Here is an 11,381-nt window from a genome sequence, read left to right as displayed (position 1 = left end):
AGTTATCTACCATCCATTGCCTAGCTGCTCCTGTGCCAGCAGAAATGATCAAGAAAAAATGATGAGTTTTGTGCTTTCGATGAAATCTTTCACTTTCTCGCTTCTGTGGATACGTGGTTTATTAGGTAACATCATAATTACGACATGGCAAAGTCTTATTTCATCAGGTTTGGATCGAAAGACACGTCAGACAACGTTTTGATTGGTCGTGGGAAGTGACGTCATTCAATGGCGGCACTGTACCAAAACATTTCCATGCTGACAACTCTTTAATTGCTGTCTGCTTTCCCTTTGCGGACATTGTGTTCAGTGACATCTCAGGTTCGGAAATAATCGTAGTTTATGATTGCGGTGCAGTGGGTTTTCTCTCTGTTTTGTAGGAGTGCGAATCAACCGCCATGTTTGTGGTTCCTGACTTGCTTTTTGGAAGTCTCCAGTGTTTATTACGGAAGTTCTGGAATGTTTTGTTTTTGTTTGTTTTTTTGTGTTCATATTTGTGATGGAATTGTTTGGAGGACGGTGAAAACACACATCCACACACACACACACTCACAGTCACACACACACACACACACACTCACACACACACACACACACACACACACACTACACTACACAAACCAACAAAAACAAACAAACAATGCTTCCAAGTCCAAAATGACGGGTTGGAGTTGCCAGGATTTTCATTATCGCTCAGTGGTTAGTGGTTATCGCTGAACTGACACATAAAGATTGGTACTGGTAGTGATACTTTTGGTGGTAATCTTGAACTTTAGCGTGCAGAATCCAGTGCCAGTGGCATTCTTTACTTATTTTTGATACAACTCCATGTAAGCAAGCCAAAGAACATTTGTCGTGAAATTAATTGACGGATTGAGCTCCAAACGTAAGCATAATTAATTAATTTGGTTGTTCAATCGACGAAAATGCACCGAAAATGGCGTACGTTGTCAACCATGGGACATCATTTACACGAAAGTTGTCTCCCTTGTCCGCTCAACTGATAATTCCTTCTTTGACCCATAAAAACAAAATACATTCGTACAGTTCATCAGAGTTTATTCCGTAACGTCAAAGGGATCTAAAATGACTTGTTATGATTACAAGTGCAGGTTCTACAAATTTGGAGACTTAAATGCCTCTGAATTATGAGCTATGAATTTAACACGCTAAAGTTCAAGATTACCCTTTTGGTGGAGTAAGGAGATTGCATGTGATTATAATATCTATATATATACTCTCCCCCCAAAAAACTTGACACAGGTTAACATTGATTTTTTTCAAATATATATGTTTGAGGAAAGCACCAAAATTCAGTTTGAAGTTTGTCAGTTACATTGTTGCAAACCACTAAACCACAAAAAGAACATAATTGAACCAAGACTTTACAGGGTCGTCGTCCTTTTATTGAATTGCAAAAATATTGTCTGCACAAAAACCATGTGCATGGCGCCATGATGTTTCTTTTTTCAAGTTTCTTTTTTGGGAGAGGCACCCCCAGAATCTGCGTAGCGGTATTGTGAAACGTTCACGGAGCTGTCGCACCCTGATATACCGATCCTGAGCCCGTGTGGTGACTCTAGGTCGGACTGACCTTGGTCTGTCCTGTTCACTTTAAGTGGCATTTAAGCGGTTCCATAGTGCACATACAGTTTATTGGGACACACCAAAATGCCTTGCAATGTATCTTCATTAGTTGCACCTGCTTGCAACCGGATAATAGCATTATGGCACTGGGCTTCAGTCAGTCGTGGCATTTTCCGCACCTTAATTGCAGGCGCAGGGAGTGTCACAGACTCTCTCATCTCCGCCACTTGAGGCTCAGACAGAGGCATAAGAGACAATGCCAAAAGGTGACGTTTTCATGTCAGTATGTCCCAAATGACATCACCAGTACATTTTTCATTCTATCTAATCTGTTTTCGTTCTATTTTTTCTAATAACATGCGTTAACAATTGATTGCCAACTGGAATGGAAGAGCACAAAAAGTGTAACTTGATATGTAGTTTCTCTAGAGGGAAAAACATCTTCCACTTTCATGTCAGTGTGTCCCATGCAACATACATTTGCCAAACAGCTATTGCAAGTAGATTATTTGTTAGTGGTATAGAAAATACTGATCAACAAGTAAAGTCAGTTTTCACATTCATTTTCTACCTATTTCTTATTTGTTTATTCTGTTGGCAATGGTGAAATGTCAGCAATCGTGTGTCATTCGGGACAGTAGACATGACACCTGACCTTTTGTCACAGTCTCATAAACATCACGGCGCCTGAGGCACGTGATTTTTGTGCAGACAAGATTTTTGCAATTCAATAAAAGGGCGACCACCCAGTAACGCCTCGGTTCAATGATGTTCTTTTTGTGGTTTAGTGCTTTCCTCTAACATAATTTGAAAAAATTGAATGTTTACCTGTGTCAAGTTTATTTTTTGGGAGAGTATATGTCTGTTATTTCATATGACTACATTTTTTTCTCTCCCTTGCCAGGGTATTTGATTGAGGAAGAATAATTTCCCCAAGATGCATCCACGGAGGCGGGGGAACGCGGGACTCGGAGTTTTTCTCCTCGGGGCTGAAGTCCTTAACATGGGCATGAGTAACATTCCTCCAGTGACGCTGGCGCTTGTGGCGGGTCAGACCGCAATCTTCATGGGCTTCCTGCCCAAGTACTTCTACTCAGCGGCCAGCGTTTGCATGAGCACGTATCTTGTCTGGCACCGGCAGGATTTCAAGCGTCTGATTCTTTCACAACTATTCCACGCGGACGACATGCATCTGTATTTCAACATGACGTCGCTACTCATCAAGGGCCGGAGTTTGGAGCGGCGCTTTGGCAGCATGTACTTCTTGTGGATGGTGAGGGTGGGGGTGGGGGGGGGGGGGGGGGGGGTGGGGAGAGACGGAGACAGAGACAGAGAGAGAGAGAATTGTGGGTGTATGCTGTTTTGGTTTGGAACTCTTGAAACAATATTATTGGTTTGTTTCAACCTCTTGGGTATTTGATTTTAAGTGTGTGTGCTTCTGTGTGTGTGTGTTTCAGTTTTAGTGTGGCTCGTGATTGAATTTGGTTTTTATGAATGATAACTCTGTCAGGATTAGGATAATGTAGTGAGCATGCATGTCGCAGTAACGTATCCTTTGCTGATAAGAGACTCACATGAGGATAGTTGCCCTATATGGGGATTTTCTCAGTGCAAAGAAGAAGAAGATGATTGGTGCTGAAAGTCATTCAAAATGTATAATCTCTTGCATAGATCTATTATGTTGTAGGTCTTTAAATTCATATTCATTGATGTATGATCTGAACAGAAAGTTTGAATTTGATGGTGGTGGCTTTGTGCAGGTGAGTGTGTTCACAGCACTGACTAGTGTGGGTTATGTTGCCATCAACCTAATCCTGGAAGACCGTTTCCATGACCACTCGTACGCCACGCAGTGTGCTGTGGGCTTCTCAGGTACCTTTTCATTTTTATGATGACATTATTTATAATTTTAAAGCAACCAAAAACAAACAAAAATTGCTTAAACTAAAAGACTCAGTGTCCAACTTCAAGCTCTTGTCAGCATCAAAGTTTCCAATCATGTAGATACATTTCTTTTTCTGTGTGGATGTATCTGGTCTAACAGTAACAGGCTTGCTTTTTTTGTGCTTTTTTTAGTTCAAATTTTAAGCATGAAGTGTGAAAATCTAACTGTCCCAAAGTCCCTCCTTGTGCTGTCACTGTGTGTTGCTTGATTGTAGAGAGTGTGTACGCTGCTCCTGGAATGCTTGTCACTGTATAGCTTGATTGTAGAGAGTGTGTACGCTGCTCCTGGAATGCTTGTCACTGTATTGCTTGATTGTAGAGAGTGTGTACGCTGCTCCTGGAATGCTTGTCACTGTATTGCTTGATTGTAGAGAGTGTGTACGCTGCTCCTGGAATGCTGTCACTGTATAGCTTGATTGTAGAGAGTGTGTACGCTGCTTCTGGAATGCTTGTCTCAACATATTTGGCTGCACTAATATTACTTATTTAAACATTTTACAGAAATGCTGTTTTCTATTCCTCAGGAGTTCTGTTTGCGCTGAAAGTGGTGACGACGCACTACGCCCCGCCTGGCCTTCACTACGTCATGGGCTTCATACCCGTACCCTCGCGCTGGATCTACTGGGTGGAGCTCCTCCTAATTCAGATGGTCACGCCCAATGCTTCTTTCACAGGTCAGGCCTTGTACATGGTATTAAGTCAAATTAATCTACTGGGTGGAGCTCCTCCTAATTCAGATGATCACGCCCAATGCTTCTTTCACAGGTCAGGCCTTGTACATGGTGCAGTGGAACAAAAGACTCCCTCCTTTTTAAGACCTGATTGTCTCAGATTTGTTTTAGGTCTCACAAGGGGGTTTGCACTGTATGAACTCATATTGTAAGTGTGACAGGGTGACGCGGAAGTCTCCCTTTCACGGCAGCTGCTCTGCATTGACAGAGTTGTCTCCCTGCCTTGAGCGTGAGCTGTTAATTCACGTAGTAGCTCTATGTTTCTGGTACTCTCATGAGATAGTACATACACATTTTAATAATATAAATCAAAAATTGTCTTTCATGCGCTACACTTCATCTCTGATTGTGGTTGGGGCTATTCACCTTAGAAAGATATTCTCTTGAGATACATGTATGCATGTAACTATAAGATAACAGAACTGTGTGTGACAGGGTGACACAGTAGTCCCCCTTGGACTGCAGCTGCTCTGCATTGACAGAGTTGTCTCCCTGCCTTGAGCATAAGCTGTTAAATTATAGAAGCTCTACGTTTCTGGCAAGATGTGAAGACATGTTTGTGATAGGGTCTGGCTGCTGTTGTCATCTGGTATTCTCCTGCGAAAATGTGTGTTCATATAGCATAAAATGTGTGTTCATGTGTGTTCATATAGCATAAAATGTGTGTTCATATAGCATAAAATGTGTGTTCATGTGTGTTCATATAGCATAAAATGTGTGTTCATATAGCATAAAATGTGTGTTCATATAGCATAAAATGTGTGTTCATGTGTGTTCATATAGCATAAAATGTGTGTTCATATAGCATAAAATGTATGTTCATATAGCATAAAATGTGTGTTCATATAGCATAAAATATTTGGCACCCTAAAAATGCACTATTGACACAATATACATGAATGAGCGCTACCCGTCACCAATCATGTTTTCTCCTACAGGTCACCTGGCAGGCATTATAGTGGGGTTGGTGTACGTCAAGGGGCCGCTCAAACCTCTGATGGACGGCTTAATACCACCTGGATCAGGTCAGTGTTCAGTGATACCTGTCAGCAGAGGACAGCTTGGAGGACCACCGGAAAGTGTCCCTTCTTTGCAGGTGTCCTCTGTTCGCAAGGGAGGCGTTTAGCTATCTTGATAAGCCATGAAAATGTGTTTTTTTAAGTTATTTAAAAAAAATTTAAGTATTTTGTCAGTACAGAGGCTACCGGCACGGTTGGCCTAGTGGTAAGGCGTCCGCCCCGTGATCGGGAGGTCGTGGGTTCGAACCCCGGCCGGGTCATACCTAAGACTTAAAAATTGGCAATCTAGTGGCTGCTCCGCCTGGCGTCTGGCATTATGGGGTTAGTGCTAGGACTGGTTGGTCCGGTGTCAGAATAATGTGACTGGGTGAGACATGAAGCCTGTGCTGCGACTTCTGTCTTGTGTGTGGCGCACGTTATATGTCAAAGCAGCACCGCCCTGATATGGCCCTTCGTGGTCGGCTGGGCGTTAAGCAAACAAACAAACAAACAAAAGTACTGAGGCTTGGTTGTACAAATACTGCCGTGTTTACGTTTGATGAGACTTGAGAGGTTCAGTATTGCTGTGAGAACCCAGACAGACTGACTGTTAGTTCTCTGATAGGCTGCTAACAAAAATGCCCCCCCCCCCCCCCCCAGCCCCCATCAACTTAAAGTTTGTGATAGCTCACTGTAGATTTTGATCATGGATGCTTATGTTCATAATGTTTTGTGTTGTGTTGATCAAAAAGATGTGGTAGGCAAAATCAGTTCTTGAACTGTGATTTGTATAAATTAATACGTGTAGTTACATACTAACTTGTTTATATTCTAAACATAGTTTAATATTCATGTGAATTGCTTTAAACCTCTTCTGCATGTTTGTGTGCGATATAAAAAAAACTAACAGCGTGTGTCTGTCAACAGGCCAGCGTTACAGAGGGGGCGGCCAGTCCTCGGGCTACAGACGGACAGGGTGGTTTTCCTCAGGTGGGACGCCAGGTACCGGCAACCCCCCTCCCCCCAAGTACCAGCAGTACACAGGGGGTTTGTCGGAGGAGGAGCAGTACCGGCGAGTCATGGAGGAGAGCAGGTGGCAGACTCAGGGGAGCTACCCCCAGCCCTCCGCCCCTCCCCCACCCCCAGGTGTGTCAAGTGTGTGTGTGTGTTAGAGTGTATGTGTGGGTGTGTGTGGGTGGTGTGACATGTGTGTGGGTGTTAGAGTGTATGTGTGGGTGTGTGTGGGTGGTGTGACGTGTGTGTGTGTGTTAGAGTGTATGTGTGGGTGTGTGTGGGTGGTGTGACGTGTGTGTGTGTGTTAGAGTGTATGTGTGGGTGTGTGTGGGTGGTGTGACGTGTGTGTGTGTGTTAGAGTGTATGTGTATTAGAGAGTATGTGTGGGTGTGTGTGGGTGGTGTGACGTGTGTGTGTGTGTTAGAGTGTATGTGTGGGTGTGTGTGGGTGGTGTGACGTGTGTGTGTGTGTTAGAGTGTATGTGTGGGTGTGTGTGGGTGGTGTGTGTTAGAGTGTATGTGTGGGTGTGTGTGGGTGGTGTGTGTTAGAGTGTGGGTGTGTGTGGGCAGTGTATGTGGTCTGTGTAGTGTGTGTGTGGTCTGTATGTGTGGGTGTGTACATGTGTGTGTGTGGTGTGAGGAAGAGTGTAGTGTGTGTGTGTGTGATGTGTGTGGGAGTGTGTGTGTGTGGTGTGAGGGAAAGTGTATGTGTGTGATGTGTGTGTGTGTGTGGTGTGAGGGAAAGTGTATGTGTGTGATGTGTGTGTGTGTGTGGTGTGAGGGAAAGTGTATGTGTGTGTGGTGTGTGTGTGTGTGATGTGTGTAGTGTGTGTAGTGTGTGTGGGAGTGTGTGTGTGTGTGGTGTGAGGAAAAGTGTATGTGTGTGATGTGTGTGTGTGTGTAGTGTGAGTGTGTGGGTGTGTACATAGTGTTAAGGTGGTTTTTGTGGAATAGCGGAGTGACGTCGTGAGTGTGTTTCACTTGTTGCACCTGTGCCAAGAGACTTCAGTTATTCAGTCATTCACTGACTTAGGACAGTGCTTGTTTCAAATTTTTAAAAAGCAAAAAAGAAAAGAATTTACAGAAATTGTGCAAAGGGATACAGAGTTGTAAGCAAGATAATAGAATTGGTTTTTTGTAATTTTGCAAAGACAATTACTGTGTACTTAGATTTGACTCTGCAGAACTGAGATACTTTAAAACGTGAAAATCTGTCAACTTTTACCTGCTGCGTTTATAGCATGTACCCCAAAAGTATGTTTTGAAACTTGCACCCTTTTTTCCACAATTGTTTTGAGAAGTTGCCCAACAGTTGTTCAAGCTACATGTTAAAATGCTCCTTTTGCTTTTGGTCACTGTCATTTCTGTGATTGTTTCAGGCTTGTATCCAGACCTTGATGAACTGAGAGAAAGGCGATCGGCACGCTACCAGTAGCACAGCGCCTTTACTACACACACTGGGTGCAAAATAGAAAAGGTAGAAATTATATTTTGTAAAGAAATATGGACACAGATGCAGGCGACCAGTGGGTGAATTTCTGTGTCCTTCTGCTGTACATACATTGCAGAACAGAACAATATTTAAAAGAATTTTATATTTTATTTGAAATGCTAAATACTGTGTATTTTCTGCATAAAGATCTGTATTTTTTTATGAATTGGAAGAATGTTGCAGTTTTGTGTTCCAACACAAGAGAAGAGACTTTTTGTAGATACTGTGTGTGTAGGTAGACAAGTGTTACCTCAGATTCAATCAATCAATGCCTGGTCTGGAACAGTTACTTCTACCGATGTGCAGTCAGTCACTCTGTTGCCCGTTTCCCTGTACTTGGCTGACTTCAGGCCTGCCGATAACATGTGTATAAATAAGTTATTACAGGGTCATTAGTATGCCTCACGAAAGTGTGATCTAGATTAAGATAACGGTGTTATTGTACGCACCAGATAAAAACACGAACAGCAAGATATCTTTTCCAAAATGACTAGTTTTTGCATCAAGATCTGCATTTTGGCCCTATATTTTTTGCTGTTCTTGTTTTTATCTGCCGAGTACTTTTGCATTGTTATCTTGTTCAAGTTCTTCTCGCCTTCAGTCTCTTGTTCCGACGGGCGTGGTGGGAAGACGTCGGCCTCCTAATCGGGAGGTCGTGAGTTCGAATCCCGGTCGCTGCCGCCTGGTGGGTTAAGAGTGGAGATTTTTCCGATCTCCCAGGTCAACTTATGTGCAGACCTGCTAGTGACTTAACCCCCTTCGAGTGTACACGCAAGCACAAGACCAAGTGCGCACGGAAAAGATCCTGTAATCCATGTCAGAGTTCGGTGGGTTGTAGAAACACGAAACCACCCAGCATGCTTCCTCCGAAAGCGGCGTATGGCTGCCTAAATGGCGGGGTAAAAACTGTCATACACGTAAAATTCCACTCGTGCAAAAACACGAGTGTACGTGGGAGTTTCAGCCCACGAACGCAGAAGAAGAAGAAGAAGTCTCTTGTTCCATATCTGTGTTCTTGATTGTTAACTTGAGACGTCAGCAAAGCTTTACAAAAATCAAGCCTAAACCACACACCTGCAGAAAAGATATTTGCACATCTGTGTGGATTGCAGTTTGATTCTGTTTTTTTTATTTTCTATTTTTTTATTGTAGGGTTGTGGTGGTTTTAATGTTATGGCTGTGGATATGGTGTGAATGTTGACTGAGTGCTGTGGATATGGTGTGAATGTTGACTGAGTGCTGTGGCTGGTCTCTTGTTGGACAATTAGAGTGAAAGGCTGCAAGAGATTGCAGTCCTACTGTGATGAATTCTGTCTGCATCTGAATAATAAATGTTTATTTAAATATGAGAAACATTGTTTGTTTACTGATAGTTTTACAATTGGATAGACTTAAACACACACACACAAAACCAACACCCAATCACACACAAAGCTAAATATTTCATGTTGTATTCTCATTTTACATAGTTTACAAGATAATAAGGTTTCAGGATTAAACACATTTCCTTAAACACCATAAACAACACATCCATACATCAATAAAACCTCCTGCAAATAAAAATACTTTATCATGCATACATAATCATGCCCAGCAAGGCCATGTTCTGTGCTAAAGGTACAGTCTTTGTGGTTTAGCACCAGGGGTCTGTTGGGGCTTAAAGGTGGTCGTCTACATTTTTGCTTTTTTTCAATAATCTTATGGTTAGATTTCGATACTAAATTATGTCAAAATTAATGATCGATGAACCATGGGGAAAAAAGTTATAGAAAAAAAATATATGTAAAAAAAGATTTTATTTTTGGGTAGCGTGACTCACGCTTCCAATATTTTGTTTTCTGTTTGCTGAGAACATGTGCTTTGCCTAAAAATACTGACCAATCAAAATCATGTCACTATGCTTATAGCCACGCCCAAACAAGTGCAGCAACAGTTTGACACTGGAGCGCTGTCCACGCTTTTTTTTAAACGCACGAAATGCACGGGATTTGAGAGGAGTTTTGCGCTTGGCATTTTCCAAATAAGGATATCCTACTATGAGTACTACGCTGGAATACTACAATGAATTTTCAAACGGCTACACTGGCTTCGTCTTTCCTGATCGAAAGGGGGTGTATTGTTGATATTTGTAGATAATAGACTCTGCATGTTAATGGTCAAATGGCGATTTGGGTATAAAAATGTAGACAAGGACCTTTAAAGCCACAGTCCTGCCCATGGCACGGTGTGACAGGGACACTACTGCATCAACCTTCACAGCAGGCTCTGCTGTTGTTGGCCTCAGATAGTGCGAGCTATTTATGGCCAACACCAGTGAATTGTAGAGTTGTGTTTGTGATAGGGTGCTGCAGTCTCCTTGCATGTTCTTGGTTGCCTTTGTGTAACCCTAACAGTTTTTATAGGGCTCAGAAATTAGCTCTAAAATTCTCAATCCTGTTTGATTGGGCTTCGCCTCCAAAGGTGATTGTTCCGGGCGGTACTACATGTGTGTGTTGGTTACAAATTGTGTGTGTGATATTTTTCTTCAAACTTTTTCACTTTTCTTCTTTGTTTCACTTGTTTATTCTCGGAGCCGATTTCGCCAAATACTGTACTTTCGTTTGCCTGGTTGTTTTGATTGATCGACACGATCTGATTATATTTTTTTCGACGGCGGCTAATATAGTGACGCGGCCTATACGTGGCTCGTCCCAATTTTTTTTGTTTAAAGTCGGGGGTGCGGTCTTGTAATCCGTCAAATACGGTAACTTTCTTGAAGTTACTGGCCCGGTTGATATTGGGCCATCCCTGGGCACTGACCGTGGTACATGGTGGCATACGCCAGAAAAACACAACCTTTAGCACTTTCACAAACAAATCTTTCGGGGAAACACAGTAACAAGCATACTACAGTTCACACACTCCTTCACTTTACAACACCTCTAGCTGGAAAAAACCATCACATCACTGACCCCTTCTGCCTTCTGTCAACATTTAAACTCCAAGCAGTCCCTGGTCCATTTATGTAAATTTCTACTGAAAATGTTTTCCAGTTTTTTCAATTCATGTACAGTGGAATCCCCCTTCTGACACCTCCACATGGCTGAGAAAATCAGGTCTTGAAAAGGCGGGAGTTATAAAAAGGTCAATTTACTGAGCTTATAAACAACAAACTTTCTTTCTTTCTTTCTTTATTTGGTGTTTAACGTCGTTTTCAACCATTCAAGGTTATATCGCGACGGGGGAAGGGGGGAGATGGGATAGAGCCACTTGTTTAATTGTTTCTTGTTCACAAAAGCACTAATCAAAAATTTTCTCCAGGGGCTTGCAACGTAGTACAATATATGACCTTACTGGGAGAATGCAAGTTTCCAGTACAAAGGACGTAACATTCCTTACATACTGCTTGACTAAAATCTTTCTAAACATTGACTATATTCTATACAAGAAACACTTAACAAGGGTAAAAGGAGAAACAGAACCGTTAGTCGCCTCTTACGACATGCTGGGGAGCATCGGGTAAATTCTTTCTCGTCCCAACCAATATGGGACTCCCCCTAACCCGCAGGGGGTAAACAACAAACTGAAAAAGCAAGGTCTTACAGAAGAGGGGGAGGGGGGGGGGGGGGGGAGTCTT

General features: G+C 42.5%; 1 protein-coding gene and 1 long non-coding RNA gene across 2 annotated transcripts; one reads left to right on the top strand and one right to left on the bottom strand.

Annotated features, from left to right (window-relative positions):
* Positions 1-208: 208 nt before the first annotated feature.
* On the top strand, positions 209-9,118 carry LOC138945791 (rhomboid-related protein 4-like). Its single transcript, XM_070317300.1, has 7 exons — positions 209-321; positions 2,492-2,860; positions 3,348-3,459; positions 4,056-4,205; positions 5,201-5,287; positions 6,188-6,406; positions 7,653-9,118. The coding sequence occupies exons 2-7, from the start codon at positions 2,525-2,527 to the stop codon at positions 7,706-7,708; spliced, it is 960 nt and encodes a 319-aa protein (XP_070173401.1). The 5' UTR covers positions 209-321; positions 2,492-2,524; the 3' UTR covers positions 7,709-9,118.
* Positions 9,119-9,200: 82 nt separating this feature from the next.
* Positions 9,201-11,367, bottom strand: LOC138945792 (uncharacterized). Its single transcript, XR_011449117.1, has 2 exons — positions 11,325-11,367; positions 9,201-10,917 (listed from the first exon to the last, which is right to left on the bottom strand). It is a non-coding gene; the product is annotated as an uncharacterized lncRNA (long non-coding RNA).
* Between the last annotated feature and the right edge of the window lie 14 nt (positions 11,368-11,381).

Source organism: Littorina saxatilis, linkage group LG13, assembly GCF_037325665.1.
Source record: "Littorina saxatilis isolate snail1 linkage group LG13, US_GU_Lsax_2.0, whole genome shotgun sequence".
Taxonomy (NCBI): Eukaryota; Metazoa; Mollusca; class Gastropoda; order Littorinimorpha; family Littorinidae; genus Littorina; species Littorina saxatilis.
Note: the sequence above shows the minus strand (reverse complement) of the source record. Positions and strands in the feature narration are given on the sequence as shown.

Coding starts and splice junctions, on each gene's coding strand:
- LOC138945791 (XM_070317300.1), top strand. CDS start 2,525: ATGCATCCACGGAGGCGGGGGAACGCGGGACTCGGAGTTTTTCTCCTC. Junction 2,861..3,347: donor GCATGTACTTCTTGTGGATG/GTGAGGGTGGGG, acceptor GGCTTTGTGCAG/GTGAGTGTGTTCACAGCACT. Junction 4,206..5,200: donor GCCCAATGCTTCTTTCACAG/GTCAGGCCTTGT, acceptor TTTCTCCTACAG/GTCACCTGGCAGGCATTATA.